The sequence below is a fragment of the Symphalangus syndactylus genome, chromosome 1 (genome assembly GCF_028878055.3).
Source record: "Symphalangus syndactylus isolate Jambi chromosome 1, NHGRI_mSymSyn1-v2.1_pri, whole genome shotgun sequence".
Taxonomy (NCBI): Eukaryota; Metazoa; Chordata; class Mammalia; order Primates; family Hylobatidae; genus Symphalangus; species Symphalangus syndactylus.
In genome coordinates this window covers 116178442-116193821 of record NC_072423.2, presented here as the reverse complement: position 1 = coordinate 116193821, position 15380 = coordinate 116178442, and the positions used below count along the sequence as shown (strand labels likewise).

The following is a 15380-nucleotide window of genomic DNA, read 5'->3' as shown; positions in this document are numbered from 1 at the left end:
TTCAGGTCTCTCTTCCTCTTCTTATAAAGCCACTAGCCCCACTCCCGTGACAGCCCACTAATCCATGAACTTATTAATCCATTAGTGCATGAATGAATTAATCAATTCATGAGGGCTCTGCCCTCATGACCTCATAACCTCTTAAAGGCCACATTGGGGATTAAATTTCGACATGATTTTGGAGGGTACAAATATTCAAACCATAGCATTTCATCCCTGGCCTCCCCAAACTCACGTCTTTCTCACGTACAACCCTGTAACTCCAAAGTCTTAACAACCAGCATCAACTCAAAAGTCCAAAGTCCAGAGTCTCATCTATGAGCCTATAAAATCAAAACAAGTTATTTACTTTCAAGATATATTGGTGGTACAGGCAAAAGACAGATATTCCCATTCTAAAAGGGAGAAATAGGCAAAAGGAAAGGAGTAACAGGCCCTAAGGAAGTCTGAAACCCAGGAGGGTAGACAATAATTTTTTTTTTTGAGGCGGAGTCTCACTGTATTGCCCAGGCTGGAGTGCAGTGGTGTGATCTCAACTCACTGCAACCTCCGCTTCCAGGGTTCAAGTGATTCTGCCGCTGCTGCCTCAGCCTCCGGAGTAGCTGGGACTACAGGCATGCGCCAGCAACACCCAGCTAATTTTTGTATTTTTAGTAGAGATAGGGTTTCACCATGTTGGGCAGGCTGGTCTCTAACTCCTGACAGCAAGTGATCCTCCTACCTCGGCCTCCTAAAGTGCTGGGATTACAGGCATGAGACAATGCACCGGGCCAAATCTTAAAGCTGGAGAATAATCCCTTTTGCCTCCATGTGCTTCTTCCTGGACACATTGGGGCAGGGATTGGGCCACCAAAGCCTCAGGCAGCCCCACCCCTATGGCATTGCTGGGTGCAGCCCACATGGCTACTCCTACAGGATGGAGTCTGGTGCCTGCAGCTTTCCCCTGCAGGTGCTGCATACTGCCCGTGATTCTGCAGCTCTTGGTGATGGTTCTGTTCCCATGGCTCCACTATGCATGGCCCTAGTGAGGACTCTCAGTAGTGGCCTTGCTTCCACAGCTCCACTATGCATTGCCCTGGTTGGGACTTTCTGCAGTAGCTCCAGCTCCACATCTCTGCTCGGTGTTGCTCTACTGGTGGCGCTCTCTCTGGGGGCGGCTTCACCCCTGCAACAAGTCTCTGCCTGGGCAGCCATCCTTTGAAATTTCGGTGGAGGCTGGCAAACATCCACAGATTTTTTTTTTTTCCTGCAAGCCTGCAGAATTAGCAGGTGGACATCACCAAAATTTATTATTTGTACTCTGGAGCTTCAAATACATGTTCAACATTGCTTAGAAGCAGCATGAGGAAACAGGCCTCGTCTTTCTTCTTTCAGCCTCTCTGACTCCAAACTCACCACTCTTAGCAAAATAGATCTTGCAGTTAACACAACCCACTGTTCTTAGGAAGCAGTTTCCCTAAGGATGCTAAGCACATCTCAGGTGCCACCACGTCTTGGTCTTTGTCTTTCATAACAAGATGTGCTTCCTGGCTGATAGCTTTTATGTCTACATTGCTAGAAATATCACCTGCAGTAAAGCCTTCACCGATATGATGTGTTTCAAGATTTAAGACCTTTTAAATGTTTTTCATATTGCTTGTTTAAATTTTTCATCTTGTTTTTTTTGAGACAGTCTTGCCCTGTCATCCAGGCTGGAGTGCAGTGGTGTGATCTTGGCTCACTGTAACCCCTGTCTCCTGGGTTCAAGTGATTCTCTTGCCTCAGCCTCTTGAATAGCTGGAATTACGGGGCAGAGCCACTCTGCCCAGCTAATTTTTGTATTTTCAGTAGAGATGGAGTTTCAACATGTTGGCTAGGCTGGTCTCAAACTCCTGGCCTCAAGCGATTGCCCCACCTCAGCCTCCCAAAGTGCTGGGATTATAGGTGTGAGCCACTGCACCTGGCCCATTTCATTTTTTATTATAGTTCTAATAGAGTAGTCTTCCATGGTTTTTCTTTCTGTGGTTTATACCCAAGTTACAGTACAACAAGATATTTTGAGAGTGAGCGAAACCACATTCACATAACTTTTATTATAGTATATTGTTATAATTGTTCTATTGTATTATTATTGTTAATCTCTACTGTGCCTAATTTATAAACTTTACCATAGGTATGTACATATAGGAAAAAACATACTACATATAAAGTATAGTGTTGCCTGTGGTTTCAGGCATCCACTGGAGGTCTTGGAATGTATTCCCCACTGATAAGGCAGGACTACTATAGTCTTCATCAGTGGTTCTTAAACGTGAGTGAATATCAGAACCACCTGGCTGGCATGTTAGAGTGATTACTGGGCTTCACACACAGTTTCTGATTCAGCAGGCAAGGACCAAGATTTTAATTTTTAGGTTTCCAAGGGGTTCTGATGCTGATGGTACAGGGTGTACACATGAGACCTACTGACCTATAAAAAGAAAATTACAGACAACACTCTCATTCATTTTAACTATGTTTATTGTGCACTTAGCAGGCCAGATACTCTTCTGATATTGAGAATACAGTGGTGAATAACACAAAGTTCCTGCTTTCAAGATTCCCACATCTAGATACTAAGACATATTAAAATTTACAGTAATTAAAACAGTGTAGTTTGGTACAACACCACATATAGCAATGATACAAATTAGGGGAAAAAAACCTGGCTTTATAACAAGTGAGTATACATTAAAGACAGTATTGCAGAATGGCTTCAGGATTAATTTGAGTAATTTAGAGAGAGCCTATTTCAGGTCTTCCTCACCCACATACATCACCTTTGAGTGTTCTTTATAGGTACTTAAAACTTAAAAAAAGGCCCAGGCGCGGTGGCTCATGCCTGTAATCCCAGCACTATGGGAGGCCGAGGCAGGTGGATCATGAAGTCAGGAGATTGAGGCCATCCTGGCTAACAAAGTGAAACCCCGTCTCTACTAAAAATACAAAAAAATTAGCCGGGCGTGGTGGCGGCGCCTGTAGTCCCAGCTACTTGGGAGGCTGAGGCAGGAGAATGGTGTGAACCTGGGAGGTGGAGCTTGCAGTGAGCTGAGATCGCGCCACTGCACTCCAGCCTGGGCCACAGAGCGAGACTCTGTCTCAACAAAACAAAACAAACTTAAAAAAGATAATGTGGCACCAAATTCGTAAGATACTTTGAAATTCATAATTTCAGATGGATGTGGCTGGTGAGGATCTTAACAAGCCCCCAGTTTGGGCTTTTACTAATGAGGAAAATTGTTTGGATTAAGCAGGGTCTTGAGGAATCACCTGGAAAGGCTCAGACTTTACAGTGCTTCCCTCCCTTCCCTACCCCAACACTTGGAGAAATCTCTCACTAGATGGCCTTTCAAATAAATGAGAAACACATGGTTCTAGGACAATTGATTATTTGAGAAAAAAGTACACTCAAATAAATTACAGATAGAATAAAGGTTAACATGAATAAACAAAAACAGAATATGGGTAATTCTTTTTTTTAAAATTTATTTTTATTTTTTATTTTTTTTTAGAGATAGTTCTTACTCTGTTGCCCAGGCTGGAATGCAATGGTGCAATCATAGCTCACTGCAGCCTTGAACTCCTACGCCCAAGCCATCCTCCTGCTTAGCCTCCTGAGCAGCTGGGACTTCAGGTGTGTGTCGCCACATCTGGCTATTTTTTATTTTTTGTAGAGATAGGGGTATTGCTTTGTCACCCAGGCTGGTCTCAGGCTCCTGGCTTCAAGCAATTCTCCCACCTTGGCTTCCCAAAGTGTTGGGATTACAAGCATGAGCCATTGTGTCTGGTCTGGGTGATTCTTTATCTGACATAGAGGTTGGGAAACAGAACAACAAAAAAAATTGATAAATTACATAACTTACAAATTAGTAAGAAAGATATGACCATACTAATGGAAAAAAGTTAATTCAAAAACTTTTGACCTTAAACTAACTTTTTGGATATTAGGCTTCCTGAAGTTCAAGAGTGACATATTAGGCTTATTTGTAATGTTTGGATTATACAGGAAACACTGTCAAGTGTGAGGTGGTGTTTAGCTTCCTTTGGGTTATACTGATAGAGATTTGTTGTTAATATGTGTTCCAGGATTGTATGAGAGTTCTAAAATTCTGATATGTCTTAATATATGTTGTAATGATTATGTTAAATTGTTGTAAGCCACAGAAATAACCAAATTTGTCAACTGTGTCTTTATGGCTGTCTTAAGACTTTTGTCATCCATAATTGATGTTCTGCTTTGATCCTTCTAAAAAAAAAGTGACTTATAATCAGCTACAGTCCAAGGCTTACTTCTTTGGAGTCCATGAAAAGAACTCTTGAATGCAGGTTTCTGGTAACTTTGGTGAGTGTGCTACTGGATTAGACAGAAAACTTCCAAGGCACGAATTGAAAGGCTGATGTGTTCATAAAGATGAATATAAAGTAGAGCAGGAGTTGATTATATGGACTGAAATGAACTAATGGAAGACTGAAATAATTTGTATGGCTTTTGTTGTTTGAAATATTGCTAATGCTTTTTGTTTTTTCAGAGTCTGAATAATCTTTTTATTTTGAGCTATTTATAGCCTTGAAATACACTTTAAGTGTATTGAGTATTCTAATTTCTCCAGAATTTGTAAACTATTAATGAATATTCTTAATTCATGGCATTTGTCTGTATAAAGTTAATAACCACGTTTTCTTTTGTAATAGGGCACAACTGAAGAAACCGGTTACTTTTTCAGGACTTTGACTGAAATGGCCTTGTGAAATGTTTCAGCAAAGTCAATCTAGGAGAGTCTATATGGACAATGATTCTTGTTGCACTTTGTGTGGGTGATCAGTCCAAGTATACGGGACTGAAGTTTATTTTGAAGTTAGGTTGGTTCTGCTGTGATTTGTCTTGGGTGGAAGTGGTAGACTGGAGACAGAAATATTGTATGTCCCGAAATTAATATAGCTCCCAACAACCAATCCCTCATTATACCTTTAACTGCAACCACCAGACACAATGGCTAGGAATAACAGCAGGGGTAGGAATGGGAGTTAGCGGGATTGCAACTTCCCTATCCTATTACCAACGCTTGTCCAAGGATTTTATGGAAAGCTTAGATAACATTGCTCGAAGTATTGTCACCTTACAAAATCAGATAGGCTCCTTGGCAGTGGTTGCTTTGCAAAATCGAAGGGGACTAGATCTCCTAACTGCTGAAACAGGTGACTTATGTCTTTTTCCTAGAAGACTGCTGTTTTGATGTCAACCAATCAGGATTAGTAAGGGACATCACCTGAAAACTAGCTGACTGGGCCTCTAACATATGACAACAGCTGGGGCACCTAAAGGGTACTAAGTTGGGTTTCATGGCTCCCTCCCTTGGCCAGCCCATTATTAATGATTATATTTGCCTTGGTTTTTGGACCATATTTGTTAAATCTTTTAACCAAATCCATTTCCTTTTGCCTAGAGACCACCAAGTTAGATGATCATGTGACAAGGTTTCTAGCCAGTTTCAGGTGAAGACACCACCGGCCATCAAGAAGCTACCCTGTCTCCCCTAGACAAAGCAGGGTGAGAGTTATGTGATCTCCAATAGGTAGGGACTGTGTCCCAAGTTAGCATGAAGCAGTTACAGAAGACAGACCCTCAGTCTCTCAGCCTCCCATAAAGATTTACAAGGATCACGTTTCTCAGGGGGAAAATGAGGCAGGAGAATAGGGTCTGGAGACAGGGAACCTAAGGCTGATTCACATTGACTTCCTAGAACTGAATCAAAAGGAAAACCCCACCTCTCCATACCTAAATAACAAAAGGATCAGAGGCTACTCCCTTTGCAATCCCCTTGCCTTTTCTGCATTGCAGATGAAAAATGAAAGTGCCTCTGATTGGTCCCCTCCTGCAACCAATCAGACTGGTCATAGGCCAAGTCTTCATTTACACAGGAGTATAACTTTGTAACTTCACTTCAGCCTCTGATTGGTCACTTTCTGCACCAATCAGAGAGGTCACGGGCCACTACTTCATTTACATAGGGTGTACACCAAGTAACCAATGGCAAACCTCTAGAGGATATTCATTGCTTTGTGCGTTTTGTTCAATTATTTGTCCAAAATGCCAAGAACCTGGACACCCTCCACCAATAACGGTTTGACCAGTTATTTATTGTATTACTTAGGACTGCATTTGGCTGCATATAAGAGAAACCTGACTGAGGCCTAATTAAGCACAGTGTTTATTCTGCTCACAACCAAGAAGTCAGAGGTCAGCAATCCAAGCTGGTGTAGCAGCTCCTCCAGGCATGTCAGCAAGGAGCCAAGCTCTGAGTCTTTTTACTAACATGACCCAAAGCACATGGCTGCCTTCCTTATGCCTAAAAATGGCTCTGGTACTCAGGTTTTATCTCTGCACTCCAAGTAGGATGAAAAGATAAGAGCAAAGGCTCATGCTTGCCAAGTCTGTCCTTTTGTATCAAAAAACCCAGCAGCTTTAACAAGCAGAATTCCACCTGTATTTCTTAACTTGCCAGAGCTGAGTCTCATGGCCACCCTTAGCAGGAGTTGGGGAGGTATTTTTAACAAGGGACATTATCATCTCCCCCACCCAAAGTGGAGCAATTGCTAATGAAAAAGATACAATGAGATGTTTATGAATTATCTGTAGCTATTAATGTCAGGTTTTTGAAATTTACTGACCTGGAAGAATACGCATAATGCAATGTCAAGTGAGAAGCAGGACAAGGAACATTTGCAATACAACTGTATTTATAAAATTTTGTTTACACACAAAAAAATGTATTTTGCTTAAAAATATAATTTACATATATATACAACCACACAAGGGAAATAACAAAATGTCAATACTAGCTAATTTCTATAGAGTTGGCATTTTAAGTCAGAGAGGTATTGATGAATAGATGTAGTTTATTAAATTTTTTTCTCTATTTCCTAAATTTTCTATAAAGAACTTGTAGTATCTTTACAATAGGAAAAAATGTTATTTTAAAAAACACTCCATATACTTTCAAAGTAGACTAAATTCAAAATATTTACACTTACTCATTTTCATCTTCGTTGTCAAAAGAAAGGAGCCTACTATTTTTAATTTGTTTTTGTGAGTTCTTTTTGACCGAGTCCTGATTTATTTCATCTTCATTTGGCTTCTTCTTTTTTGAGCTTGCTGTTAAACCTGAATATTTTTCATCTGAGGGATGCTTGACTGGTTTTCGATATATGATTCTTCCATCAGCTGGAGCTGGTTCTTCATCTGAGCAAAAACAGAATTTTAAAGAACTTTCTTCTCCTTATTATTCTGCTTTTACCTTAGAAGCAAATAACAAGAAAATCTCATATTGTATTTAAGGATATCCCTGAATCTGATTCAGTCTGGTCTTCTCCATTGTTTCTAGCTATATTGCCCTCAAGACATGCAGTTACTTAATAAAAACTCACATGCTAAAGTATTCTATAATATTGTCAGTTCCCAATTACAATCAGGTTGTATTTTTAAGTATTTTGAAAAGTGATTGTTTGGAACTACAGCATTTTCCCTTAAAGCAATGTAGTAAATGTTCAGAAATAATGAAAAATATACTACATAGCATACCAAACTTCAGGCAGTAATGAAATACACCTTTTTCGACTGGTTTATAAGTCTAACCATCTATTTTAAAAAAAAATAGGATGCTTTTACTTAAATTCACACTTAATCCAATAGGTACAATTATTTCCATTTTATTGATGAGGAAATTGAGGCTGAGAGGTGTAATAACTTGCTCAAGGTTACACACCTGGTAAGTGTTAAAGCTAAGGCTTGAACCTGGAACTGTCACCTTGAAACACACCACACTACTAAATAAACAATTTCATACCCCGGGCTCCTTACATTGTTAGAAAAACCAGATTACTTTCAGACCTACCTGCTTTGGCAGCCTTTATTTCTGCTTTAATTTTCATGACTTCTTCAACTGACAGGTCTCCCTTTTTTAAAACCACCACTTGAGGCTGTTCATCTTCTTTGTCACTGTGATCCCTATCTTCATCTGGGGACTGAGGCTGAATTCTCTAGGGAAAAACACAAATACAACGTGTAGATCACTGATCTTGAGACAAACAGAACCACTGCCTCTAAGAGAAACTGTAATTATTCATGAGAAGGGTATCTTTATTGAGTAAATAAGGGCAATGAATTTTAAGGTAACTCCAAAGAGACTTAGCTTGCCACACAAGGGAACAGGTTTAACTGCCATTCACCCTGGAGTGCCTTGCGGTGGGATTCATTTCCATCTCAGCAGGACCCAGCTTGTAGTTACTAGCGTGAGGGACCCTCTGCTTTGGGTACTGCTGTCATTCCTAGCCTACTCAGGGCAGCACTGTGCCATGTCAGTTGTTTGCTCCTCATCAGCACTTTTTGCCCGTCTCTTCTCTGAGTTAGACAAGAAATAAACACCATCAAAGTATAGAAAGCAGCAAGTAAAACGTACTCTCTCTCTCACCTCTGCTCATCTTTTCCCCCTCCTAATAGCTTCAGTTTGGTGGATATCCTATCAGCTGTTTTCCATGTCTATACAACTATGTAGGTACATAAAACTTTTTGTATACCAACAACATATTACTGTGACTTGCTTTTTTCCTATTTATGAAATTTCTCAAACATAAAGTGCAGAGAATAACAACAGAAACCATGTACTCCCTGTATATGTGTAACAGATGGTAATATTTTGTCAGTTGATTCAGATTTTTGAAATATCAGACACCGTAACAGCCCCACTCCCACAACTTAACTCAAAAAAATCTTTGTACAGTAGTTTAAGATATAGAATTACCTGATTTTTAAAAAATCACTGCCTTGCATTTAATTACATATATGGTCACCTCATGATTTATTTGACCAGCATCTTGTAAATACAAATTTTGCTTGTTTCCAGATTTTTTTCTACTATGAAAAAACCTCATGCACCTTTTTTTGCTCACTTTTGGGAACTTATATGCAAGAACTTTTAATGTTAACAGTTCACTAGAGGTGGAACTGTTGGGTTGAAAGGTATGCATACCAAAATGTGTTTTCATATGTTACTCAAACACAATCACTCATTACTCCACTTCTCATAGAGACTTCCTGGTCTCCCAAACAAGGCGACAAAGCCCTGCAAGAATTAGCCCCAGCCCATAACCACAGCTTTATCCTGTACCACTCTCTCATGGCATCTAGACTCTGGCATGGCAAGGTTTGAGTACCTGGAGATTTATAAATATATTAGCTCCTTTGCTTCCCCTGTCTCTGAACAAATTCCTACTGCTTATTAAGCCCCACAGCCCCTGACCAACTCCTACTCAAGGTGCCTTCCAGATTTAGAGCCTCTAGAAGTGCTTACCTAAATCTCACCTTCTCTTGTTTCTTACACTGTGCATAGCTCATAGGTAGCATGTATTGCACTGTGGTACCAATGTTTTTCTGCTGGTTTCCACTGGGCAAGTGCCTTCTGGAGAGGCACAGAGCCTGAAAAACAGCAGGGACTTCCAGAAATATTTGTTGATCTACTCATGAATGACAAACAGAATGGAAAATGATGAACTACATGAAGCCCTGGCAAGTTGATTGTGCCATTTTGACTATAACTCAAGTTCTCAAGTCTGCTCTATCACTGGACAAGTACGTTCTCTTTAATGGTATCTATGTTAGTTCACCGATTATTCATCAGTTTCTGCCAATTTTTCTCTGAAATTCTCCAATAAATGACCACAAATAGGTAATAAGTATTTTTAGCCAAAAATATGGGAAAGTGAAATAAAATCATTCCTTTTGTTTGTTAAATTGAGAATAATTAATTCTGACTCTCTTCTTTTTTTTCTTTTTAAATGTGACTGCCTGGAAAACAAGAGAAATAGTCTAAGGACAGTGGCAGCAGCCACTGATGACTGTTCAGAGACATTTCTGAATTAACCCTCAAGAAAGTGAATAGGGCCAGGTGCAGTGGCTCACGCCTGTAATCCCAGCACTCTGGGAGGCCTAGGCAGGCAGATCACTTGAGGTCAGCAGTTCAAGACTAGCCTGGCAAACATGGTGAAACCCCCTGTCTCTACCAAAAATACAAAAATTACCTCGGCGTGGTGGTGGCACCTGTAATCCCACCTACTTGGGAGGCTGAGGCAGGAGAATTGCTTGAACCCAAAAGGCGGAGGTTGCAGTGAGCTGAGATCGAGTCACTGTATTTCAGCCTAAGCAACAGAGCAAGACTCCGCCTCAAAAAAAATAAAAGTGAATAGGATGATTTAGCTTAATTACAGAATGATTTCCCATGAAACTCATTTCTTTTTGTTAATAGATGACTAAAATCCTGACTACAGTAGTCCCCTCCTTATCCTCAATTTCATGTTCCACGATTTCAGTTACCTGTGGTCAACTGTAGTATGAAAGAAGGGTGAGTACAGTACAATAAAATATTTAGAGACAGCAAGCAAACAAGCAAATTCACACAACTTTTACTAGAGTATATTGTTATGATTGTTCTATTATTAGTTACTAATCTGCTGATATTCCTAATTTATAAACTTCATCATAGGTATACATGTATGGGAAAAAACACAGTATATATAGAATTCAGTATTATCCATGGTTTCAGGAATCCACTGGGGGTCTTGGAACATAATGGGGGAATACTGTATATTGCCAAACTGATTAAAAATGAAGTGGTTCTCACACTGAAACATGGCGTAATTCTCTAAGGGAAATTCCCTTGAGTACATAAATAAGCGAAAATCACTGATATTACTTGGAAAGGATTCCCGAAGTTCTCTTAAGATAGCATTCCAAGCTATAACCTTTAAGCTGTCAACTGTGCACACAGGGTCATCACCAGGACCTCAAGCAAAGTAAAGCTGGGCCTCATCTTCTCCTCATTATTGAATCTATGTCCCTTTTCTCAAACCCTATCCTCTTTGTCATCATCCCTATTTTTAGTCATGGGGATCAATCATTCCCTGTGTTACCTCTAAGAAAAAAATGGCTCCCTGTTGCTTACTAAATAGTCCACATGACCTCACCTCCACTAGCCCCTCTAACACTTCCACATACAGTCCATGACTCTCAAATCTCTACACCTTTACCCATGCCACTCTCTTCATCTCTACCTGCTGACCTAACCATGCTCAAGAGTATCTAAATATCCCTCCTCCACGAAGTCTAACCTGATAACAAGCACAGTCATCAACAAATACAACTGTTACCCACTACTTAGTGCCAGGCACTGTGCCAGGTGCTGGGAAAATACGGAATGATTAAGATACTAACTTAAAAGAGTTCAATCTAGTGGTGAAGATAAACAGGAAAGATAAACAGGAAAATAGGTGCAATATAAAATGAGTGTTATAGATAAGATATGGATAAGGTAAAGAGAAAAACAGAGAAAGAGTAACTGTTTGGAGAGCTTTGAAGGGTTTCAGAGAGATGGTAACCTGTGAAAATAGGGCAGGAATTGTTAAAGAACATGGCATTTTGGAGATCCATCTCTCCGTCCTTTCAGAGACTGGGACAGTGCATGGGGTTAGCACATACTCATTCTACTGGCATACCTTGAAGATACCACAGATTTGGTTCCAGACCACCACAACGAAGCAAGTATCAAAATAAATTGCCACACAAATTTTCTAGTTTCCCAGTTCATATAAAAGCTACGTTCACACTATACACTAGTATTAAGTATGCAATATCATTATGACTAAAAAAATCTAGATCCCATTAAGAACATACACGATTCATGGGAGGAGGCAAAATATCAACATTAACAGGAGTTTGGAAGATGTACCTACCTTAATTTAAAAATACTTTATTGCTAAAAATGTTAAAAATCATCTGAGCCTTCAGTGAGTCCTAATCTTTTTACCAGTGAAGGGTCTGCCCTTGATGCTGATGGATGTTGACTGATGAGGGTGGTGGTTGCTGAAAGGCGGGGTGGCTGTGGCAATTTTAAAAAAAAAGACAATGATGAAGTTTGCTGCATTGAGTCTTCCTTTCACAAAAGATTTCTCTTTGTGATGCTGCAATGCTGTTTCATAGCATTTTACCCACAGCTGAACTCCTTTCAAAATTGGAATCAGTCCTCTTAAACCTTCTGCTGCTTTACCAAGTAAGTTTATTCTAAATCCTTTATTGACATTTCAACAATGTTCACAGCATCTTCACCAGAAGTAGATTCCATCTCACTAAACCACTTTTTTGCTCATCAATAAGAAGCAACTCATCTGTTCAATTTTTATGAGACTGCAACAACTTAGTCACATTTTCAGGCTCTACTTCTAATTCTAGTTCTCTTGCTTGTTCTACCACACCTGCAATTACTTCCTCCACTGAAGGCCTGAACCTCTCAAAGTCATCCATGAAGGTTGGAATCAACCTCTTCCAAACTCCTGTTAATGTTGATATTTTGCCCTCTTCCCATGAATCATGGATGTTCTTAACGTGTCTAGAATGGTGAAGCCTTTCCATAAAGTTTTCAATTTACAATATCCAGATGCATCAGAGGAATCACTATCCATGGCAGCTGTAGCCTTACAAATGGTTTTGACTTTTTTTTTTTTTTTTTTTTTTTTTTTTTGAGACAGGGTCTGGCTCTGTTACCCAGGCTCAAGTGCAGTGGTGCGATCGTGGCTGACTGCAGCCTCAACCTACCTGGGGTCAGGGGATCCTCCCACCTCAGCCTCCCAAGTAGCTGGGAGAATAGGTGCATGCCACCACACTGGGCTAAATTTCGTATTTTTTTGTAGAGATGGGGTCTCAGCATGTTGGCCAGGCTGGTCTTGAACTCCTAGGCTCAAGCAATCCACCTGCCTTGACTTCCCAAAGTGCTGGGATTACAAGTGTGAGCCACGGCACCTGGCTGTTATTTCTTAAATAATAAGACTGAAAATAGAAATTACTCCTTGATCCATGGGCTGCAGAATGGATGTTGTGTTAGCAGGCATGAAAACCCCACATTAATCTCCTTGTAGATCTCCATCAGAGTTCTTGGGTGAGCAGGTGTATTGTCAATGAGCAATAATACATTGAAAGAATCTTTTTTTTTCTGAGCAGTAGGTCTCAACAGTGGGCTTAAAATAATTCAGTAAACCATATTATAAAGAGACGTGCTGTCATCAGGGTTTTGTTTTTCCATTTCTAGAGCACAGGCAGAGTAGATTTAGCATAATTCTTAAGGACCCTAGGATTTTTGGAATGGTAAATATTAGCTTCAACTTAAAAGTCACCAGCTGCATTAGCTCCTAATGAGAGAGTTAGCCTGTCCTTTGAAAATTCGAAGCCAGGCACTGACTTCTCTCTAGCTATGAAAGTCCTAAATGGCCCAGGCACAGTGGTTTTTGAGAGGCTTTGAGAGACTAAAGTGGGAGGATTGCTTGAGTCCAGGAGTTTGAGATCAGCCTTGGCAACACAGTGGAATCCTGTCTCTACAAAAAAATACAAAAATTAGCCAGGTGCGGTGGTGCATGCCTGTAGTCCCAGCTACTTAAGAGGCTGAGGCAGGAGGATCACTTGAGCCCAGGAGGTCAAGGCTGCAGTGAGCTGTGATTGCACCACTGCATTCTAGCCTGGGCGACAGAGTGAGACCCTGTCTCAAAAAAAAAAAGTCCTAGATGGCATCTTCTTCCAATAGAAGGCTGTTTCATCTACATTGAAAACCTGTTCAGTGTAGCCACCTTCATCAACTATCTTAGCTAGATCTGAATAATTTGCTTCTTCATCTCATACTTTTATGTTATGGAGATGGCTTCTTTCCTTAAACCTCATGAACCAGCCTCTGTTAGCTTCACACTTTTCTTCTGCAGCTTTCTCACATGTCTCAGACTTCACAGGATTTACGAGTTCGGACCTTGCTCTAGATCAGGCTTTGGTTAAAGGGAATGTTGTGGCTGGTTTGCTTTTCTATCCAGACCACTAAAACTTTCTCTGTATCAGCAATGTAGCTGTTTTGCTTTCTTGTCATTCATGTGTTCAATACTGATCCCTCCAGCTCTAAACAACAATAGTCGGGTGTGGCTCTTTCCTGAAGCTCCTCTTCTTCGAATTAGACCCAGGATATTTAAGTCTTCTGCCTACTTTTTTTTTTTTTTTTGAGACGGAGTCTCGCTCTGTCGCCCAGGGTGGAGTGCAGTGGTGCGATCTCGGCTCACTGCAAGCTCCTCCTCCCGGGTTCACGCCATTCTCCTGCCTCAGCCTCCCGAGTGGCTGGGACTACAGGCGCCCGCCACCACGCCCGGCTAATTTTTTGTATTTTTAGTAGAGACGGGGTTTCACCGTGTTAGCCAGGATGGTCTCGATCTCCTGACCTTGTGATCCGTCGCCTCAGCCTCCCAAAGCGCTGGGATTACAGGAGTGAGCCACCAGGCCCGGCTTTTTTTTTTTTTTTTTTTGAGACGGAGTCTCTCTCTGTTGCCCAGGCTGGAGTGCAGCTGCGCCATCTCAACTCACTGCAACGTCCACCTCCCGGGTTCGAGCGATTCTGTCTCAGCCTCCGGAGTAGCTGGGACTACAGGCGTGTGCCACCATGCCCGGCTAATTTTTGTTTTTAGCAGAGACGGGGTTTCACCATATTGGCTATTGGCTCTGCTGGTCTCGAACTCCTGACCTCAGGTGATCCGCCTACCTAGGCCTCCCAAAGTGCTGGGATTACAGGCGTGAGCCACTGTGCCCACCTTCTCTATATTATTTTTATTTGTTTATTTTTAATTAACAAAGCATAGAAACAGATTGAGGACATTCCTCCGAAGACGTTCCAGACTCGAGTCCTAGGACATGGTTGGGGCAGGGGTCATTTGATCGAGTGGCCTGTGTCCTTATCTGGAATACGGGAAGACGCTGTAACTCTAACTCACCCTGCGAACTCACAGCTTTTGAGGTAAACAAGTGAGAAAGAAGAGACAAGAAAGTGATCTTTCTTTACCATCTACCAAGGACCAGGCGGTTTACACGTTAGGTCATTTTCAGGAACACAGCAGCGCTCTGAAAACTACAGAGCTTCCGGGGCGTAGGGGGCTGTAGTCGCTTGAAAAGAACCAGCCTGGGGGTCCCAGTTCCACCGGAATTGGGTTAGAGCACGGGTGAAAAGAGGGACCCGACAGCACCCACCCTCCAAGTAGAGGTAAAAGATGAAAGTGGCGGGCTGGCCGCGCTTCCGAAGTAACACAACTGGCGACGGCTCACCTTAGTCTCTACGGTGGGCCCCTCCCTGTAGCCGACCCGTTCCTTGAAGCGGGCCAGAAACGCCGGCTCAGCTGGCCGCACGTAAGATACCTGGTTCCGCTTGCTCATGGTAGCTCCGGGTCAAGACAGGTTCCGCGACCGATTCGCGACGATACAGAGGCGCTTATCTGTGACGTCACTGGGCCCACGCCCCCGA

General features: G+C 41.5%; 1 protein-coding gene across 4 annotated transcripts; it reads right to left on the bottom strand.

The window, feature by feature from the left end:
• Positions 1-2481: 2481 nt before the first annotated feature.
• KIAA1143 (KIAA1143 ortholog) lies at positions 2482-15373 on the bottom strand. 4 transcript variants are annotated; one of them, XR_010114010.1, is made up of 4 exons: positions 15185-15351; positions 7911-8055; positions 7051-7313; positions 2482-3823 (listed from the first exon to the last, which is right to left on the bottom strand). XR_010114010.1 is itself a non-coding variant. In XM_055280417.2 (4 exons), the coding sequence occupies exons 1-4, from the start codon at positions 15290-15292 to the stop codon at positions 3820-3822; spliced, it is 465 nt and encodes a 154-aa protein (XP_055136392.1). In that variant the 5' UTR covers positions 15293-15359; the 3' UTR covers positions 2482-3819. The 4 variants fall into 4 exon arrangements, 3 of the variants coding, with proteins under 3 accessions (XP_055136392.1, XP_055136383.1, XP_055136407.1); XM_055280417.2 differs by having other exon boundaries at positions 7051-7258; positions 15185-15359; XM_055280408.2 differs by having other exon boundaries at positions 2482-7258; positions 15185-15373.
• Between the last annotated feature and the right edge of the window lie 7 nt (positions 15374-15380).

What these genes read in the sequence shown, in the direction of transcription:
- KIAA1143 (XM_055280408.2), bottom strand. Translation starts at nt 15,292, where the DNA reads ATGAGCAAGCGGAACCAGGTATCTTACGTGCGGCCAGCTGAGCCGGCG. An exon ending in GGCCCACCGTAGAGACTAAG is followed by an intron (nt 8,056 to 15,184) that starts GTGAGCCGTCGC and finishes GTTTTTCCCTAG; the next exon opens with AGAATTCAGCCTCAGTCCCC. An exon ending in AATAAAGGCTGCCAAAGCAG is followed by an intron (nt 7,259 to 7,910) that starts GTAGGTCTGAAA and finishes GTTTTTGCTCAG; the next exon opens with ATGAAGAACCAGCTCCAGCT.